This window comes from Sturnira hondurensis, unplaced genomic scaffold (assembly GCF_014824575.4).
Source record: "Sturnira hondurensis isolate 20B ecotype Veracruz unplaced genomic scaffold, ASM1482457v3 Scaffold0000167, whole genome shotgun sequence".
Lineage (NCBI taxonomy): Eukaryota > Metazoa > Chordata > Mammalia > Chiroptera > Phyllostomidae > Sturnira > Sturnira hondurensis.
This window is the reverse complement of record NW_028072798.1, coordinates 1,526,209-1,547,982: the sequence shown is the minus strand read 5'-3', so window position 1 is coordinate 1,547,982 and position 21,774 is coordinate 1,526,209. Positions and strand designations below refer to the sequence as shown.

Here is a 21,774-nt window from a genome sequence, read left to right as displayed (position 1 = left end):
TTCCCAGTGAGAGGCCTCTTCCAGGTGTATTTAGGAGAACTTTTTTTTAATTAAAAAATCCATAAGGCTTACTAATATGCAGTCTGCTTTCACCCTGTGCTAGCCTCACTCTATTAATCAGTGTTCTTGTTCAAGTCCAAGACTGCAGTACACGCACACATGGATACCCGCATGCATGCAAAAAATTTTGCGAAAAGGTGTCACATCTCTGAAAGGAGAGTGAGCCAGGCATTCTGGTCTACGAGTAAGAGCAAGCCTAGAGAGAAATGCTAGTAATAAAACCTCAGCTTTCTCTTGGTTTTGATTCAAGTTTTAAACAAAAGCAAGCCCTTGCTAGTTTGGCGTTCCCGGGTATACCTATCCTGAGCTAGTCTTTTCTTGGTTAACTTGAAGTCATGCCCTAAGTGAATGGCGTGGCCTCCTGGCACAGAAGTGGCACTGTCTCCCACTGAGATGCAGAAAGAAAAATTAGAGGATGTACCTTTTTCTGTTTTCTAAGTGATTGCAGAGGGAAAGGGGAAGTAACCACTTGGTAGTTATTGGGGAGCAGGAGATACCAGGGAAGGTTTTGGAGAGGCCTCCCACAACTCACAACATGCAGACTTTTCAGGGGATCAGCCGTCACAGGGAGCAGACCCAAGCGCTGCTAGGACCCACTGCAGAGCCCTTTCGCAATATGCGATCGGCTAGGACTCTCAGTCAAGCTCATTCATTGGTCTGGTCATTTAAATCTCTAACCTACCAGCACCTCAGCACTAAACTTGCTTTGTAATCACCCGCATATGAACTCTTCCTATTACAGCTTTAACTGAAATAACTTCTTACACTTCTTAAATGTCAAGCTTGTGAAGCTTGACACTAAAAAGTCTTATGGTTGACACTACAGGGGATCCCAGTGCCTTAGAATCACGCCTCCGCCAACTGGACAAAGCCCTGGATGACAGCCGCTTTCAGATGCAGCAAACCGAAGATGTCATTCGCAGCAAAACTCCCACAGGACCAGAGCTGGACACCAGCTACCGAGGCTACGTGAGTATCCTGACCGCGGGGGTCCAGACAGGTACCTGGAAATCATGGTTGTGTGACAAAGAACAATTTGTCTGGGGCCCAAGGGCTGTCTGAGCTCACCAAACACTACATTACCCTTGAACTCACAGGCGTGGATATGCAAAACATAGCCCTGTTAGCAGCTTACCTTTTGAGTCAAACTGGACTGTGATCAAGCCCACTAACTAGTTGTAATGACCAGCCTGCTCTGTGACACAGAGAACTCAGTGAGATCCATTATGTGAAAGCAGCAAAATGCTTTGGTTCCCAAAAGTGATTAGGCATTTGTCCAAATTCAGCTAATAATGTTTGGAACATAGTTATCCTTAGAGCAGCAGATTTTAGCTAATAGATTACTGACAGGGAATTCATTTAGTTCTTTTCCTGAGTTGATTGATTCACTGGATGGCCTTGGGAATGTTTTTATTCTCCATTTTTAGTATGTTCACTCTGCAGAAAACAACCTTAACAAGAGGAATTTGTGCAAAAGATGGTAAGGGATTGTGAATGTTACTGCTCCGTTTTCTTTTCTTTTTTTTAAGCTCTTAGGAAAGTATATAATGACTTTATTTGTTCTTCTCAAGTTACTGGCCAAATTAACTTTTCCCAGAGAACCGCCTGTTTCCCTATATATATATATTTAAACAAGAGAATCTGAAAGTAACTATCTTCCATACCTTATATCTTCTTTTTCCCACCCCCAAAGATTTCCTAGTAAAATGAAAGAAAAATTAATTTCCTGAAGTCTAATAACAACTCACCCATACTGCTTTTTGAAACCAGAGAAGAGAACCATTCTAGTTACACATGCTGATGTTCATATCCTCGTGATTACAGAAAAGTGATCCATCATGAGTTTACTTCCTGTCCAACCTGACCTATTTATTATACTGACTTCCATTATAGTGAAATCTCTTTTTCTTTTTGAACATAATACGGTTTCCTGAAGACTATGCTGGCATCACTGAGATTATACTCAGCCTCAGTCAAAAGCCATCAAAGTCACTTAATGGCAGTGTGATTTGGTAAAGGCTTTGAAAGATAACTTTATGGTCAGTATAGTAGGAGAGCCTAGAAATGATCTGTTTTTTTAATCTTTGAATACCGTGCATACTAAATGTGGAGTTGGAAGCTTTGCCTTCAATGTTGGAATTTGTTCCCTTAATACCCATTAAACAAGGCTTCATTCTCATGAAACAGCTGGTTTTAATATTGCTTTATGATTTTAAGTATTTTAAGTATTTAATGCAAAAAATGTCCCTTCGAGATTTGTGGTAATATTATTGTTTCCGCTTTTCAGTGTAAGAAAAAGGGAGCAACCTGCCAACAATCTTGTAATCTAATACCAGCTGAGGGCTCTGAGTGTAAATCCAAGATGGGTTTAGTCTACCTGGATTCATAAATTTCAAAGAAATTTTGAGGACTTCAGAATTTCACATCCAAAATCAAACATGCATAACCAGATAACACAATCTTCCATGTAGATATGCTTTATGTAGATGTGAAGGTGTCACATGTTTACGAAGCATGTTTTTGAACTTGACCTCATTTTAGCAGAGGGGCACAGAGGAGTAAAGCACAGCCACTGTCCTTTTGAGGAACTGCAAAGCCATGTGCCCCAAAAGCTCTTGCACTCATGGGAATGTGAAATCCTGGTGATGGGGCCTGTTTTCTGTATCTGAACAGATGAAGCTGCTGGCCGAGTGCAGCGGCAGCATAGACTCTGTGAGGAGGCTGGAGCACAAGCTGAAGGAGGAAGAGGAGAATTTTCCCGGCTTTGTTAACCTGAACAGCACTGAAACCCAGACAGCGGGTGAGTGAGTGCGGCTCAGTTCAAGACTGAGCGAAATGCAGGGTTCAGAAGCACTTTGCTGCACTTAAGGGCCGCTTACCTCGGTCCACCCTTTCCTGTCCCCAGACCTTCTCTTTGTGTTCCAATGATCTCCTGTGACAGAAGAGGGCCATATCCCATCTGTTTTGAAGCCCTGTCGCTAACATCATGGCCCGGTGTTTTGTTTGTATGCTCTCAGAGTTCTGTAGCAGAAAGAAATCAAGAGTTGAATGTGGTCTTCATTCACACTGCTGCTCATTCTTCCATAAAACTCTTTACAGTGTTAAACCTGATATGGCTCTTTTTTTTTTTACATCATTACCATTACCATTAAATATGTAGGTAGGAAGAACACAGTTATGACTGTTATTTACAGTGACAGCAACAGAAATGCCCAGTAGAATTACTTTTCTTTCTGTTGCCCTCGAAAGTCAACCATCAATGCATGTTTAAAGCATTTCCTGAACATGGTGCGTGGCAGAAAATGCCTTGCGAGGGTGTGCACGTCGTGTCTTGCCAGGTGTGATTGACCGATGGGAGCTCATCCAGGCGCAGGCCCTGAGCAAGGAGCGGAGGATGAAGCAGAACCTCCAGAAGTGGCAGCAGTTCGGCTCCGACCTGAACAACATCTGCACCTGGCTAGGGGCGACGGAGGAGGAGCTGGAGCAGCTACGGCGCCTGGAGCTCAGCACCGACATCCAGTCCATCGAGCTCCAAATCAAAAAGCTCAAGGTAAGCCGCTCTGGGCCTTTCCCGCGTGGCCAGACAGAAAGCTGCGAGTGCCTGGGCAGATGGCGCCGCGAGCTCTGGCCGTGCTGCTGTGAGACGGCCACGGGGAAATTGTCAGCATAAGGGCCAAAATGCTCTATTATCTGCCCCCAACCTTCCCTAGTCAGTGTCTGTAAAGAAGGTGGCAGAACCATGGACCCTGTTGTAGAAGTAGTCCCCCAAGTAAGTAATCATGTATGGTTTAATGAATTGGTATTTTTAAAGGATCAATTAAGATTTTACAAACCATCCAGCTACCTCTAGGGTCTATTTCACCTCTTCTAAGGGATATCAAGATATTATTACCAGGTTCCTACAAGTCTCTCTCTAGAAACGGAGATAAATCCTCTCCAAGACTCTATGTGTGTGAGGTTGTGGAGACCTAATGAAATCAATGAACATTCTGGATTCTGCAGAACTTCTGAAATAGTTTAGTGTACAGAAGCAATTTCCCCTTGTAATGAATAGAACCAGACAAAACGGGGAGCAATTGTGATGAAACACCTGACGCGTCCTGTATGGATGTAGTACGTGAGATAACTTCCTCTAACTCCATCTCCAGATCGTAGAAACCCCCCTTCGCCCAGCTATTGCAATGCACTGATCCGTGTAGACTTTTGTGCTGCAGTTTCTTTTTAACAGCTCTTTGGATTCTGTCCTTTTGTTTGGAGAACATCGGGGTGTGCTGTTCCCCAGAATGCACCCACCCAGGCTCTCCGGGCTCAAAGGATTAAGCGCCCTGCTTTTGTGTCCCTCTGGCTTCAGCGTATGCTGTTTATCTGGGGGTGTTGTTTCTGGGGCTTGCTTTGGTGGTGGTTGTATTTTAAATTTTCAGAGAAATGAGCCTTTGCACCAGCCCCATCAATTTCAGGATGAAGTGTCAGATGAGAGATGTAATTTACATTATTGGGATTATAAAATGCATTTTTCTCTAGAGTACTTAAATTCCTCTAGTATCTCTTTGGGAAAACCTAAGGCAATGTTGCATTAAAACCAGATTTCTTACAAAGGCGTTAAAGCAAATGCTGGCCAGAGCCTGAGACCTGGGGACATTAGGGTGGGGAAATGAGACCTTGACACTCAGCCACACAAAAGCCGCCCTATCTGTAACCCATCCCCTGAATCCTACCTGTTTTCTGAGGATAAATCTGGGGAATAACCAAGTGTCTTTCCACAATGTCTCTCAACTTTATACTACCTCTGTGGTTGAATCTCTATTCAGTATGTTAAGAATCTATTGGAAACTGAAAATTAAGACAAATAGGAAACATCACAGAAATGCGAGAAATCACAGGGAACTGTAGCCTGGATAGATGTCAGTTGCAGGATCGCTCACCCTAACCTCACCTAGAGCTGTCTGAGCAGTACCCAGACATGATCATGTGCTCAAGTTCCTAGAATTTAGTTCTAGAAGATTTTGGAAATACTGAATATAGATTCAACCACAGAGGTAGTATGAAGTTGAGAGACACTGTGGAAAAACACTTAGTTATTCCACAGGTTTATCCTCAGAAAACAGATAGGATTCAGAGGATGGGTTACAGATAAGGTGGCTTTTGTGTGGCTGATTGTCAGGGTCTCATTTCTCCACCCTAATCTCCCCAGGTCTCAGGCTCTGGCCAGCATTTGCTTTATTGCCTTTGTAAGGAATTTGGTTTTAATGCAACAAAGTAGAAAATCGGTTGTTTCTTGTGTGTGCATGTATTTCTATAATCAAATCCAATTGGTTAGCTGATGAAATGGCCAAGTCATTCTCTTAACCATCACCATCACAGGAAGGTGGCCTATGACATGGGCAGTGACCTTGGCCCACTATCTGTGCCCACTGAGTCAGAGTAGCTGGAGGCCAGTGCCTGGGGGTCTGCTTTCTTACCAAGCTTCCCATTTTATTCTTATGCCCAGAACTTTGAGTAGTGTTGGTCTAACGAAATGGGATTCTTACGCTGGGACAAAAAGCACATTTCCTGCTGCTCAGAACTACTGGAACCTGGTTTGGTTTGGTTTTGTTTTGTTGTTAAAATACCATGCTGGAGGGTGGAGTTCATCATACTTCTTACTTCAGGGTCATGTTGCTTCCTGCAAAGTTCCTCTTACTTTTATGTACATATCCTCCCCTTCACGTGTTTCTTAATCCTCATTCCTCAAACCATGGCAACCATTCTGAAATATCTAATGAGTGTTCTTTTTTAAAAAAAGATTTTATTTACTTATTTTTTGACAGAGGGGAAGGATGGGAAGAAGAGAGAGAGAAACAACAATGTGTGGTTGCCTCCCAAGCACCCCCTACTGGGGACCTGGCACACAACCCAGACATGTGCCCTGACTGGGAATCAAACTAGCAACCCTTTGGTTTGCAGGCCAGTGCTCAGTCCACTGAGCTACACCAGCCAGGACTAGTGAGTGCTCTTTGTTCCTGTGTATTCATGAAAAAGGTAGATTTGTGTGTGTGCACATGAATTTTAAATTATAGAAATGCTGTTGCTTTGCACATATCCTTCTGTTTCTGACTCTTTCACTCAACATTGTATTTTATTGAGATCCATTTGTCTTGTCAAGTGTACATCTAAACCATTTCCTTCAACTGCAGTGTGGTTCTCAGTGGTGTGAACTCACTGCATCTTATCTAGCCATCCTGTAAGGCCAGTTTTGATTAATGGGTTTTCATTTGGGTGAGGCATTTCCAAGGTTAAGTATTTTTGTCACTATTTTCCTTGTGTGGTCATTTTCCTTTCTCCTTCCAGGAGCTCCAGAAAGCTGTGGACCACCGCAAAGCCACCATCCTCTCCATCAACCTGTGCAGCTCTGAGTTCACCCGGACTGGCAGTGAGGAGAGCCGAGCTCTGCAGGACCGCCTGTCCCAGATGAACACGCGCTGGGACCGGGTGTGCTCCCTGCTGGACGAGTGGCGGGGTCTGCTCCAAGACGCCCTGATGCAGTGTCAGGTCCGTGGGGCTTTGGGCGGGCATGGGCCAGAGTTAAACATTTCCTGTGTAGCCAGGTCTGTGACTTGATTTGTCAAGGTCACTAGAAAGGTTCATTGCTCCCTGAAGTTGATATTTAAATGAGATAATATCGTGCTCAAACTTTTCCTTTTATTGGAGAATTTGTACATGTGAACAGGAGTTCACAGCAGCTAGACCCCATCTTCTACCCAGCCTACAAGACTATTTTCACAAGTTTATCGCAGCCCCACCATTCCTTCTTCTAGTCATTCATTTTATTCATTCATTCAGCACCCCTTTACTGGGAACATAGGAAGACAATTCTTGAACCTCAAATGAGTAAGCATTCATACCACATTGGCCAAGGGTCCACTGTCGGACAAATATTGCACTAAGCAGTCAGGAGACAGCACAGCCTCTACTTTTGTTGGGGAAAGCAGACAATAAAAATGCAATTAAGTGGTTAACCAAGATCCTTATAGATGTTGATAAGAATAATTGAGAAAAGCCAGTTCAGGAGAGTGATTAGAGAAGTCCTAAGGATCTTTGAGCTGACATTGGAAGGATGTGTCCGTGAAGGAGATAGAACGAATAGAGAGGGCTTCGTGTCTTTAAGGACAGAAAAGAAGCCAGTGTCATCAAAATGCACCAGAGAAGCAGGGAGTGAGAAGAAAGATCAGGACGGTGGTCAGAAATGAGATCACACAGGAGTTCGAATTGCATTCTGAGCATGAAGGGAAGCCCTTTCAGGATGTGAAGCCTGCTTTCCAGAATTATATGTCCATCAAGAGCACCTGATCCTTGAAAGCCGGTACCCAAGCAGTTGTTTCAACCTTGCAGTCACTCCTAGTACAGTGCCTTCCACATTGGAGATCTTCAGGAACTTTGAAAAAATGAATGAACAAATGGATGGATGAAGGACATAAGGAGTTGGGTTCAGGCTTTAAAAGATGGAAAGGTCTGAAGTCAGGGAAAAAAGAAGGGAGCAGAGTTGCCTCTTTCCAAACTATATAATAGCCCTAGAAATTTCTCTAGTATCTTTTATTTTGGACCCATTTTCCCTGTCTAAATTTACCCTCAAGGAGTAAATTTGATGATTTTGGTAAGAATGTGAACTCAGATAATTACCTTCCTCAGAAAGGAGTTGTGTCTAAGGTCTTAAAACCAACATACTTTTGCCATATGCACGTCTACATTTTGTATAATCATTATGCCCATGTATTTTACACATCCTTGCTTTTTCCTCAAATATTTGAGCAAAAATGTGTGTATTGTAGGTGGCAAAATACAGTTACCTTTGCCAATGGTAGCAGTTGTAAGGAACAGAAATTGAAGCTGTGAGGGAAGGAAACATCTATTATTAACAGAGATTTTATGCTCTCTGGTTTTTGCCCAGGATTTTCATGAAATGAGTCATGCTTTGCTTCTTATGCTGGAGAACATCGACAGAAGGAAAAATGAAATTGTTCCTATCAATTCTCACCTCGATGCAGAGACCCTTCAGGACCATCACAAACAGCTTACGGTAAGATGTGTGAACTCAGGCAGCCTCTGGTCATTTTTAGCAGCCATCCATTTCATTTGCAGAAAAAGAACATAGGTGGTACTATTTTTTACCTTCGTAGTTATAGTCTCTGAGTTCATTTCACTTGACTTCTTAGGTTCTCCAATTTTTGTGGAGCAGACATGCGTAGGAAATGACATCAACTAGCTTTAAAATCTGATTCTAAAGTCATCGCTCAATTGCAGAACTCTTAGAGGTTTTAATCTTAATTAATTTGCTTTTATGAAAGCAGGTGTTTGGTGATTACACTTATTTTTAATTTAAACTGTGCTGGGGACATCTATGTCCCAAAAGGATATCAAGTGGTTTGTAAGTGTACCAAACTCATCATTAACCTTGACACCAAGTTTTCTGCAAGTTAAGGCAAGCAGAAAACGTGATGAGTTCATTTATTTTCATTATCTGACAAAAAGAAAGCATACCAGTTCTCAAGGGGCAAGAAACTGTTTCTAGCACTGAATTCAAAAGGAAACTTGCAGAATTTCTGTGCAGATTACAAAGAACTTTGGACAATATAACGTACAGTGCACTAAGTGATTTTCTAAGAGATAAAGAAGCATATTTACGTTCCATTAGGAGAAAAATGATTTGAATTTTGTAGTTTTCTGTATTTTTAAAATGCTATTTCTTAACATTTAACACTCACTAAGCTTACTAACAGAATTGGTAGCTTTTAGTTCAGTGCCATCAAGGTCTTAGAGGAAGGAGGAAATAATTCCGTGACTGTATGTTTATTAGACCTTTGACCTCAGGCTTAAGTGGTGAGTGATAAATCACCCATATATCTTTCAGAAATCTTGAACAGATATCAGAACACACCTAGACACACTTGAGGTTTGCCATACTTATGGTAATGCTTTACTCTTCTTTTTAAAAGAATATCTTATGTCTCATTTGCATAATACTTTATATTTTGAGTACTTTCACATATACTTACTAATTTGAACCTTCTGAGAATACTTACAGTGGACCAGGCAGGAAACAGTATCGTCATTTTACCGAAAGGAGAAAACCCACAGTAGAGAAGTTCAGGAGTTTTACAGAATGTTTTTTTGGCAGAGGCAAGATTAGGACACAGGTCCCTGATTCCCAAAAGCCGTGGGCAACTGTCCTTTCTCGTGCGAGCACAGCATTCTGATGCCGATGTGTAATTACCCCCTAAGCTAGACTGATAGCATTCCACAGGTGGGAGACTTTCTCCACTTATCAAAAATTCTTGGGAAAATATTTCTTACATACACAGCAAATAAGGCACGAGCTATTGGAATCCCAGCTCAAAGTGGCCTCGCTGCAAGATATGTCTTGCCAACTGTTGGTGAATGCTGAAGGCACAGACTGTTTAGAGGCCAAAGAAAAAGTCCACGTGATTGGAAATCGGCTCAAACTTCTGTTGAAGGAAGTCAGCCGTCACCTCAAGGAGCTGGAGAAGTTATTAGGCATGTCGAGCAGTCAGCAGGTAAGCTCTAAGCAGACATCCTTGTGTGGCATTTCGTCCAGGGTACCAAAGAAGTGTTATCTTTATTTGTTTTAGACAGTCTTTGAATGTAGAGCTGGTCACAGTGGCCACTCCCCATCACGGCTCCTGCAAGTCGTGTCTCACAACAACAAAAAAGGGACCCATAAATTTGTATAATAAAACACTGCTTGTCATTCCGTTACATCCAAGGGACCTCCCGTAATTGTTCCTGCTGACTGACTGACTGTTGTAGCATTTTATTTTACCTTATTTAAGAAGTCACATGTTTTCTGTAATGTGGCTGTGATAAATTACAACCAATCACTGCATAGATGCAACCTAGGAGGTTGAATTCACTCCAGTGACATAAACAGCAGTTAATTCATTGAAAATGTCCTCTGCTCATTTATTTTTTATTTGTTTCTCCTATCAGCTACATCATGGTAGTGGTGTTGGTTTGGAGCAATGCCTTTGCAGGTACAGGCCTGCTTGGTACATCACCATTCGGTTGTGAAATACCATTACAAACGCACAAACACTTTGCCCTTCTTTAATAAAGTCAAAGAGCAAACCGAATCCAGGTGACGGGAGTGCCGAAAACAGTACAGCTTCTCTGATGCTGAAAGTCTCCTGGGTGACTTTCCTTTGTTTCCCGTTCAAATGAATGGGTTTCTCTGGCCTGAGTGAGCTGAAGCTCTAAGGCAGGTTCCTTCAGTTCCTCCGCATCAGCTCACTCACACCCACATCACTAGGAAATGAGAAAGAAAAGAAAGCATAGTAATAAAAATCCTACAGCCGTAGTTTCCAAAAGGGACAAACTTAACAGTCAGGAGAGCCCAATACACCAGAAAGACTAGGTTGCAATCCTCTTGTAGTTGTCTGATTCTATTTTTCCCAATGAATGAATGGTTCGATTTTTATGAGAGATGATGGAAGGGGCTGGGGTGGGAAACACATTGTGCGTTGCAGGGCCCTTGTGACTCTGGGACGTGGAGTCATCAAAAGAATCTATTTCCTACGTAGGATTTGTCCTCCTGGTCATCTGCTGATGAGCTGGACACCTCGGAATCTGTGAGTCCTACATCAGGAAGGAGCACCCCAAACAGACAGAGCACGGTAACTGTCCACTGGTCATGGGCGCATGGGAGGGGACACCAGGGAGTGACAGTGTCTATACCTACCAGGGTCCATAGGCTCTCCCTCCAGCCCAAAGCAGGAGTCCCCGTGCAGAAGGGATTGCCACAGTGACACAGTGAAGCGCTGTTTCTGCATCCCCAGCACAGGCCCTCACCACCCGCACTCAGGAACAGAAAAGAGCGGCTCTGTTTTTCTAGTGAATCAGGGCTCAAGGTGTCATTGGTACGCAGGGAGACAAATTATTTCTCTTGCTCCAAGGGCCATTTCTAGAACCATACTTGCTGATCCCTTCGGTGGCTCCACCCTTACAGACCACCATTGCCGTCGTCCACCTAAAAAAAATAGGCTCTGCTGAAAAGGGCGTCTCAGCCAAGGGTGGACAAAAGCGTCTCACAAAGACGCTGAATTTGTAAGATAGCAGAGGTTCTGTTGACTCTGAAGCAAAGAAGCTCCTGAGTGGTCCTGAAGGTTTTCAGAGACTGTGCTGCCCGCCCGCCACAAGGCCTGTGGGGGCCGCCATCCCCCCGGCACACAGAAGCAAACTCAGCCCCCGCCACCCTCTATACCTTGATTTCTCTGTGTAATTAGAAGCTTGTTTTTGTTATTTTTGTCCCGCTTTATGATTATATTCATTTTTGTTACCATTTCATTTCTCTTAGTTTTTAGAAGTAATGACTTCATTTCTGTTATTTGTGATAAGCACTTAAGTTCTATGCTGATAAATGTTACGACCTTTTTTAGGATTTTTTGTTACTACATTCACTAGTTTCCTTATAGATCCTAGTTTAAGAATGTGAAGGAATACTGGCTTTTCCATTCAAATTTCAGCCGTTATGTATTTAAATTGTTGGGTCCTCATCACTCTACAAAAGATTTCATATTGCCGTTGTTATTATTTTTTATCCATCAAGAATGTTAGTACGGCTTTGATGTGTTCTAGAAGATAACACAAATATGGCGTGGCATGGTGTATTGAACTTTATTTTGATTGTGAGTAAGTATGCAGAGATTCTTGGCTAGCACGCAGCTATTTCTACCATGAAAAGTGGGGGAAAATATACCCACTGTGTGGGGGGCTTTCAAACCCCAATTCGTGTTTCTTTAATGCCTAACAGTGTAAATGTAAATTTATTTCGCTTTTTTCTATGAAAGGAAAGCCGGTTTCCTTCATCACAGGTTTGATCATTTTGTTTGATTGATTTTCCTTTGCTGCGCTTTTAGTTTAATTTCCGTCAGTAGCTTGTCTCCATTTGCCTGGACTGAACGTTCTTTTTTCTTTACCCCTGTTCATTGCAAACAGCCGCGAGGCGAATGTAGTCTCTCACAGCCTGGACCCTCTGTCAACAGTCCACACAGCAGGTACCTCATTCTCCTGGTTTCCACACCGTTCTAGAACTCCAAGAGGGTGATGAAAACTGCCCGTGATTTCGGTAGGCCCATGGCGGGCCTGCCTCAGGGTAGTGGAGAAATTGTTTCGGTATGCACACTGTCCTAATAAATTGGAAGAGAACTTTTCTCACTAGAGAGTGTAAGTGAATCTCAGAGCGCAATGTTTGGACCCCACTAAAACTGTGGCTAATGTTACACAGGCCATTGGTACCTTCCAACCAATGGCTTTCCTTGCACACCTAGGATTCGGTACAACTGGTGACATGCTGCTATTTGAGTTGTGGCAGAGTTTCATCATCCTCTTTATTTCTAGATTGTACAATAGGACACGTATTCGATCAATGAATTACTTTATCACTTCCAGAACCCACAAATCTGAATAAAATGTACTAACATCCCCAGCTTTTTATTTTATTTCCATGTTTTATCCAGATTGTGGGTTTGGGATTCTCCAAACGGCAAGTCCTAATTTGGTACTATTTAAGATTTATGAACACCTTACCTCCTCTGCTTCCCCTAAAATCTCTCTTCAGCCAGCACACCCAGTCACTCACCTCCCTGACACTCTGCCAGCTTTCACTCTGCAAATGAGCGACCAGCGCCCCTGCCGGGCACCTCCCCAGAGCCTGCTCACGCTGCCACTCTGTGCCGCACGCCCAGCTGCCAATGGCCCCTCATTTCTGCAGCTAGCGGCGCTTTGCCTTCCTCGTTGTTGGTGTGATGTCTGTGCTCCCCCCGCCCTCTCTCTACTTAATGCCTGCTTCCCCAGACAGATGTCTAAACATGAAAACACCATCCTCGGAGCTGATTTTTCATCCCACTCCTAAGCAGTTAGTTCACTGTTCGGGTAGTTTGCCCCTCTGGAGACTTACCACCACTGAGCTGGAGTCAAAGTTCCTGGGAGGAAGGTGGGACACGAGGAAGTGCAGGACCTGAGACAACCCCTGAGTAATAGTCCTGGTTTTCCAGCTGGGGTCTGGAGAGACTGGCTCTTCCCTTTGGTCATTCCCACTCTGCTGAAGTAATGCAGAATGTATTTGGATATGTTTTCTGGATTTCAGACTCCTTTTGCTATGTTTTTTGAGGGTTTTTTTTTCTTTCCCTTTGGTTTGCTTTACAGTTTTGGGGCGGGAGAGTGGGGTAGGGGGTGTTTGGTCCCTAACAAAATATCAGTAATGAAATATGGAGGAAAACTCACATGGATGTTTGAAGGTGTTGATGGACCTCTGCAGGCGCTCCGATATTTTGTTAGGCCCCTGCAAGAAAAAAACAATCATTCCATAGACAGGTCACTGTTTTCTATGGTCCATCTTCTCCACAGAAATTGCCAGTGCATCACGAACATGTTGCTGTGGAGTATCCTTTTAGGACACCAGAGACCAATTCTTTGGTTACATAAATGATGCCAAGGAGAAGGGGGAAGCTCTTACATTATGCAACACCAATAGCAACCACCTGAAGGTTTACAAATCTTGCATCAATCTGCTCCCCCAGTTATTCCAGACAGCCATCTGGGTTTCCTGAAAATGTCAAAGGCACTGTTTCTTAGGGCAGACAGTGCCACAACATGTCTTCTAATGGGGCTCTACAGCTGGGACAGCCACCTTCTCATTGTGACATCCGCAAGGCACTTTTCAGCTCAACTCTGTCCAGCGCTGTTGATTAACGTCTTTCTTAGCACACAGCACAAGTTTCGCTTTGCTGCTTAAAAGGGTGGGAATACAAATGGTCTTCACCTGAATTGCAACTTCCTCAAAACGCCTTGCCAGACAGGTTGTGGTTGAATATTCTTGGACTTCTTAACTCCTAGGCATATTGGTTTGAGGTGCACCCAACCTTGACAATGAAAGGCAGAGTCTGCTGGGAAAGAATTAACTTCCCTCACAATCCAGGCTGTCATGGTGTTCCTTTACACTGAGACTGGAGAGTACCTCGTGTTTCATCTCGCACTGGTCCGGCGAATTGAAAGGTTATTGCAGAAGCACAAACAGTGTAGAATCTTGGCCCCAGCGAGCTGCAATGGGAAAATGTTTGTTAGATCGTCTTCTTCCTGAGAGAGGCTGATTTGGGAAAAAAAATGGGTATTAGTTTAAAGGGAGGGGTTCTCGTATTCTTTTTGTTGTTTAAAGTCAGATATCAGTAATATTAGTTGCTCTTTTGCTATATATTTCAGTTTAATGTTATGGTCACTGTTCTATGTCTTCTTACATAGATTCTAAGCCTACGTACAGATTAATGCTACCATGTTTAGTCCCTAAACCTACAAAATTAACACAACATAATTCCTACCATTGAAAGACTAGCAATGTGTCAGAACAAAGAGATTCTTTAAATCAGTTACAAGAAGCTCCCCTAGGCTCCTCAAATTATAAATGTTTGAAAAATATCTCTGCATACATTTATAACAACTACTCACTATATTTGAGATTAAGTATATTTGAGAAGCATTCTTTCGAAGCAACATTTATAAAGGTCCACTTGGTACTTTTTCTCCACTATGGACTTGAAGTTATCTAACCTGATTTCTTAATAACTCTTCAAAACTCTGCTGCCAAGTCATTGAACTTGACAAATAGGAAGATTGTACTCTGATTTCCAGCAAGGCAAAGGGATAACTTCTCTGTAGTCTGGATAGAATGAGTTGATGACTATTTCAAAGCTTAGAATTATGAAATGCAGGATTCCCCGGGGCACCGTTGGTCTCTGGCACTTTGCACACGGAGAACTAAGACGGAATGAGAAGTGGCAGATGACTGGCTGAAACGCTGAAAGAGAGGGAAAAAAACACCTCATTTTAAAATGTGTTCAAGGTAGCCAAATGGAGTGAAGCAGAGACAGCAGGGATTTCGCATGTGCAGGAGGGCTTTACTGAAAACACTATTCAGTTCTTTGTGAAATTTCTCTTTTAAGTCTTTTCCTCCAGACTCCACCCTGGGGATCTGTTTATTCAAAGCATTCAAAAAGCCTTAGGCTGAAGTGGTCTTGCCCGTAGGGCAGGCCCCCACCTCGGCTGAGGACAGGTACAGGGTAAAGCTCCAATTTGTTTCTTTTATAACATTTGAGCTATGAATCCCAGTGTTTCCTGAGAACTATCACACTTTGGGAAACTCATCACATCTTTGAAAGCACTGCTAGGACAACATGGATGGAACTGGAAAGCATTATGCTGAGTGAAATAAGCCAGGTGTTGAAGGACAAATACCATATGATCTCACCTCTAACAGGAAGCTAAACAACAAAACAAACAAGCAAGCAAAATATAACCAAAGACACTGAAATAGAGAACAGGCTGACAGTGACCAGAGGGGAGAGGGGAGGGAATTTCAGGGGAAATAAGGGAGGGATTTAGAGGAACCTATATAAAGGATACATGGACAACAACTGAGAAGGGTGGAAATGGGAGGGAGGGGGGAGCATGGGGAATGGGATGGGATGGGAGTAATAGAAAACTGTACTTGAAAAATAATTAAATAAAAAATATGGGGTAAAAAAAAAAAAGAAAGCACTGCTAGGAAATCAGGAATGGTTCCCAGGAAAAAAGGCCACATCCAGCCAACCCCCAAGGGTCTGAGTAAGCACACCCTTGCTTTCATAGTACAGGTAATAATACATTACTGACATTAATTTAGCACTTAATGTGTTCTAAGCACTATGCTAAGCATTGTATATATCCGTTGCCTCATTTAACCCTCACACCATCTCCTTGATGTGACTATGTTCCAAGTTTTACAGACAAGGATACACAGGAGTAGAGACATGAAGTTTTAGGTGTGTACCCAGGTCTGCCGGACTCTAGGGGGAGCTCTAACTTGCCAACCATGCCCCTCCAGCAAAGGGCTCTGGGCGGATGGAACTGTAACAGTTCTAGGGCTTGGGCTACCACAAGCTGTCGAGGTAGCACAGGACCACGCTACACAGACTGGAATAAGAGGAGACTGAAATCCTAAACTGACTCTGGAAATGTGTCTTCTGAACCATGTAACCGTGGCACAAAGACCATGCACAGAAGAGTAGGCAAGAAGATCACAGACAAGCTAGACAATCCCTCACAGTAAATTCCTGTTGCTTCACTGCCAGGCTTTGCTAATGAGTAACAGAATGAATTGCAATCTTCCTTTGTGTTTGAATGATGTATGTTCAGAATGAACCCATTTTATTTTCCTTCATTGTGCAAAATTTTTGAGATGAGTCTTGCTCTGTGTGCATAGTAGTCAAGCTTCTCACATCTCTTGGTCATGGCCTCTTCTGTGTGGTATATTGAGATGTACAACTTCCTCCCCTACCACGCTCCTTCCAGCACTATATGTTTTTTGGGGAAAGGGATGAAACCACTCCTGGGCAGTTATTTGCAGAGAAATTTGAATGAGTGAGGGAAGGAAAAAGAATAATAAAATGAGTATTTACTTATGAGAATAAGCTTGTTTTTGCTGGGCCAAATTATCTGAAATATCTCCACTGATGAACTTCTTTGGCTAAGTTCCCACATTTAAATTTTTCTTTATAGGCATAATGTCAGCCGGCACCTCTTGTACTTATATAATAAGGTCACTGAAGAAAGATGAGTAACTAGGGTCTTTGTTCTTTCCCTTGTTGAATTTCCCAAGACTCTTGAAAGGGAGGTAACTAGGAGGGTGACTTTAGGTCAATAGATAAATATTAAAAGTAGCCTTTCACCTGGGTATCATTAGCCTATTGGTATGAGAAGCTTTAAAACTTTGTGCATGTTGAATCCCTGATTATTGCCCTAAGGAGGGGTGGCATTTTTTTCTCCTAGTAGATAAACTGGGCACTTCCAAGAGCAATCAACTGCCTGGAAGTCCCCTAAGAACTGTGTGTCCTCTTTGTCCCTATCTCAGCCCATTACCTCTCCTCAGGTAGGCATTCTTCAACCTTAGAAGGCACGTGGTCATTAAACTTTAATTAGAAATTCTCTGATGCTGTTCAATGGGCCGTGTCCTTCAGCAGACACTGTAACGTGTGAGCCTATATTCCAAAGATGGCGACCTTTCCCGTTGTTCTCAGGAGTGGACTAGTCAAGGGGCACGCTGTGTTTTGATTTTGATCTTTGGCTTAATTGCTCACAGAAGCTAATAATTGACAAGCAAGAGCTATTGAGCTCCGTCAGTGAAATTGTATTGTCAGTTCTATGCATAAATCTACCCATCACTAATGTCCTTAGGTGTGTCCTAAAAAAAAGGCCGGAGATCACTCTTGTTTCCTGTAAATGTTGGATAGCGAGGAAATGTGGAGCTCTCTCTTGTGCTTCGGTTATAACTCAGCCAGTGACAGGTGGAGACTGTTGTTTGCCAGGGCACGTTGTAAGGGAAAGGGAAAGGGATCTTGCAGAAAAATTCAACCCAGAGTTCATGGGCAACTCTCCCATCCTTCTTAAGGCAAACCACAGAATTCATTAAGTGTCAGAGCCAGAAATATTTTGGATATTAATGTGCCCTTCCTCTTCGCAAACGAGAAGCCTGCAGGCCAGACCAGAGAGACTGTGTTGCTTGGCCAGGGTTGTGCAACTGTCTGCAAACAAAATGGCCTCTTGTCCATGCACTAACTTGATGGTCTGCTTATTACTGGGAGGCACTTATTTGTAACATGAAGAAACCACTTACTTCCTAACATCTCAGGACACAAGTATTTTTCTCTTTTTTTCTTCATGCAAGGCCCCTGTGACATTCTTTAACTTGGATGACCTACCTTCATGTCACCAAACAAAAAGCTTTGCAGAGAGTATGGTAGTAAGGGACTTTGGACCCAGATTCCTGCTCGATCTCTTCCCGAATCCTGGGATTTGGGGCAAGTCATTTACCCTCTCCAAAGAGTCCAAATTCTGGGCATGAAAATCCCAAGGCTGAAATCGTAATGCTGCCACTTGCCAGCTGTAAGTTACTCCTTACGTCACCTCTCTGAGCCGCCTTCTCGTCATCTATGGAAAAAGAAAGTAAGCACACTGAGGACGATTCTGGGGATTACGTGAGAGAACCCAAGATAAATGCTTAGTATGTTGCCTAGTCATTAGAAAAATAAATGTTAACTGTTCTTAGCAAGTTATCTGCAAAATTAGGAGATGAATTTATCTACAAAACAACCTAATTTATCTACAAAACAACTTAATTTATCTCCAAAAATTAGGTTGTCTAGTCTCTAAGACGGCTTACCATGCACATTTGATTAGAAAACTCAATAATTTCCTATTTTCTGTTGATAAGTATGTGACCTTCTTCTTTTATTCTCTACTGTATTTCACAGAATACACGGACTTCCTGTTCAGCTCATTAGGAGCAGCTCATTGGTTGGCCTTAGCTTGAGGGCTGTTCATCAGTTTGACCACTAGATGGTGATTGGATGCTTGCGGCCTTTCCGCTGGCAAAATATGTATCCTGAGTAATTAGTAGAAAACATAAAATGTATAAAACGCAGAACTTCCAAGTTGGAGGACAATCTGGTCTGATTTGGAGGCATTGAATAAGAGGTTGGCGCTTGGAGGTGATGTGATTTGTTCAAGGTTACTCAGGCGTGGGTTGTAGTTTTCAGAAAAGAAACGCAGTCCTGATTTAGGCCAGAGATTGTTCTTTCACTACATGTACTGAAAACACAGTGGGGTGTATGGCTGCTTGAGGCTACAGGGGACCAGTCTGTTTGTCCCCCCATTTCTTTGATGGTTTAATAAAGGAGTTTGAGTGATCCAGCTGGAAACCTAGTATTTTCTTAAGAGAAAAACAGAGTAACCAACACAGTTTTCACACCTTTGTATTTCTCTAGTGGCCTCATATTCAATGCCCTTGTCCTTAGTAAGACCACTACTGTTAGAGAATTTGTACTAGGTGTGGGGGGATGTATCTCATTAGTGCCCATTCTTTTGGCTCCTGCAGCGTAGTGTGTGTGTGTGTGTGTGTGTGTGTGTGTACACAAAAGCATTTCCTTGTAAAGCGTTTTACAGACATTTGTAAAAAAAATTTTTCTTCATCTTTTCTATTAGTAACCAAACAAAACATTAAAGGATGAACACCCCACCCAAAACCGACTTCTATATTCAATCTTCCACAGGCCACCTTTCTTATGAAATTGGAAATTCATGCTTAATCTCTAATACACAGTGTAGTAGATAGGAAGATATAAATGTAGGTAGGAAAACGTGGAACTCTGAGCAGAAGGAGCCTGCAAGATGACAGTCTGCCCTCCTCAGAAAAATTGTGTCTGCTTCTCAGACTCACAGCTGATAAAAAACAGGGTCAGCCCAGAGTCTGAGTCATTCGGTAGTGTTCTGTGTGCCATCTCCTCTGCCGTCCTTGTTCATACAGTTTTGGAACCCACCGATGTCAGGGCCAGATGCTGATTCAGTGCGAGATGAGAGCAGGGTACACTCTGAGATCAAGTGAGCTTTATGGGTCTGCACAGAATGACTGGGGCTGTTCTGCTCCTCGCTGCCTGGATACCGGCACACCCAGGATGACTAGATGGAACACTTCACACCGGTCTGACAGCAACTGATTTCGGCTGACGGTGCTCCTGGTGGTCTTTAACCAAAAATGTGCTGCATCAAACATCCACATCTTAATTATCCCAGATCCACTTCATTTATGCTGGTAGCATGTGTATAAAGCAATTATCTTTGTTGATGGGAAATATTTTACCAAATTAAGGGGTGGAATTTGACATCAATTACTTACCTTTAGTCGACTGAGTAAATGTTAATTTTTCAACAGTACAGTTGCCAAGCAACTCTCCCTTTGGTGGTGGGAGATGGCCTGGGCACACTGAGGAAGGCTGGCAGCTAATCGCCAGGTTGGGTTGTGTCTGGCCCGGTCCTTTAGCTTCCGGGGAGGTGAGGGAACTAAAAGCAGCAGCCGTCCAACACCGAAGATATTTGAGTTGTTTCTGTCGCTTTTTCTCCCAGGTCCACAAAAGGTGGCTCCGATTCCTCCCTTTCTGAGCCTCAGCCCGCTCGGTCCGGCCGCACTCTCCTCTGCCGAGTGCTCCGAGCAGCTCTCCCACTCCAGCTGCTCCTGCTGCTGCTCATCGGGCTCGCCTGCCTGGTCCCCATGTCAGAGGAGGACTACAGCTGTGCCCTCTCCAACAACTTCGCCCGATCCTTCCACCCCATGCTCAGATACACAAATGGCCCCCCTCCCCTCTGAGCCGAGCGGATGCAATCCGCAGTGGTGCTGGTAGTGCAAGGAGGATTTGGCCCAGAGCCACCCCAGAGTAGTGAAGAGAGGACCTGATTCTTGGCGAATGCCCTTGGTGTGGCAGCGTTAGCCCGTGGGTGTAAATCCTGACGTCGGAGGTGGATGACAAACAATAGCAGGAGGAGAGCAAATGGAAGACAGAGATTTGCAAGAAATATTGTTTAAAACTCGAAGCCTCCAGCATTCTCTAGACCCGTATATTCTGGGCCTTTGGCCCTTTCTCTGCACACCCAAGGACTTCAGTACACCGTCTGGGCAGCTTTCCCGTGGTGGGCCCCACCCATTCACTAGAGGACGCCCCCCGAGCGCCACGTTAGTGTCCAGCAGTCTCCCAGCCTCCCAGTGCTGGAGAGATTCGAGAACCTTGTAACATACCATTTTTACAAGCTTATATGGCAGCTTCCTTTTTACCCCGTTTGCCTTTGGGGCATGATGTTCTAACCTTTGCTAGAGAAGCACAGCTGTAAATCCAAAAGGCACTTTTTAAAAAAGTATAAAGAAAAACTGGATGTAATAAATAAGACCATGGAAGGCTTTATGTGGAAAAAAAGATATTTATGTATGTACAGTTTGCTAAAGCTACGTTTTGTTTGTATTGGTTTCTTTGCATTTATTATAGACACTATAAAATATTCTGTCTGTGCTTTATTTCTCCCTTACAGAATCGACTCTAAATTTTCCTGTTGAGCAGAATATAACCTAAATTATCTGTCCAGAGAATGAACAAGATGGGAACATAGGTGCGCATTAAAGAATGAGGATGATTCCATTCTCCCCCTTCCATCTAAAGCCAACCATAACTCCTCAGCTGTTGTTTCTCAGCATCTTTCACACTCTCCTTTTTTTTCATTCCCTTTGCACAACTGAGAGAGCCTCCTATGGTCTCCTGACTGAAGGGTCCCTTGCCCACTTCGTCCCAAGAGTACCCAAGAGCCCTGTGAATTCCTTACAGCACGCTTTGTCAGCTCCCTTCTTTGCCCCCAAACCTTCTATTGTTTTTCCATCGCCCAACAGAAGAAATACAGTTCCATCTATCATTCACATCCACATACAGTCAGCTTTGGTTCTGCCCCTCCGATCTTGCCAACTCATGCCCCTCGTGGAATTGTCCAGTGCTCATGGCATTTTAATCCGCTGGGTAATAATTGGAGGAGGAGGAATTATACAAAGCCCAGGTTTCAGGCTTCTCTCTCGCAGATGGGAAGCTCTGGTCTTGAGCCCGTGTTCCTAGTTAATGGTAACTGCTGGAGGGAAGGGGCTGCTGTTCCTTAACTGGAGGGCGAGACAGTTTTTACATTTGCACTTACATCCCATCAGCCTCTCTCACTGAATGTACCAGTCTGATTCCTGTAGCTATTAAATTGACAAGTTCTGCTCTAAACCAAAGATTTAAATCAGACTGAGGTAGTCACCATGACCTGAACCTACCTTCCAGAGCTTCCATG

General features: G+C 43.4%; 1 protein-coding gene across 9 annotated transcripts in view; it reads left to right on the top strand.

The window, feature by feature from the left end:
- SYNE1 (spectrin repeat containing nuclear envelope protein 1) overlaps positions 1-20,961 on the top strand; it is a 407,591-nt gene extending 386,630 nt beyond the window's left edge. For 8 of the 9 annotated variants that reach the window (XM_037051212.1, XM_037051453.1, XM_037051603.1 and 5 more), the window contains 9 exons: positions 887-1,029; positions 2,734-2,860; positions 3,399-3,610; positions 6,388-6,588; positions 7,985-8,113; positions 9,396-9,608; positions 10,632-10,724; positions 12,046-12,104; positions 20,038-20,961. In XM_037051212.1, coding sequence (XP_036907107.1) covers positions 887-1,029; positions 2,734-2,860; positions 3,399-3,610; positions 6,388-6,588; positions 7,985-8,113; positions 9,396-9,608; positions 10,632-10,724; positions 12,046-12,104; positions 20,038-20,278 — 1,418 coding nt within the window. In that variant the 3' untranslated portion in view covers positions 20,279-20,961. The remainder of the gene's footprint in view (positions 1-886; positions 1,030-2,733; positions 2,861-3,398; positions 3,611-6,387; positions 6,589-7,984; positions 8,114-9,395; positions 9,609-10,631; positions 10,725-12,045; positions 12,105-20,037) is intronic. The other variant, XM_037051672.1, reaches the window with a different exon arrangement.
- The last annotated feature ends 813 nt before the right edge of the window (positions 20,962-21,774 follow it).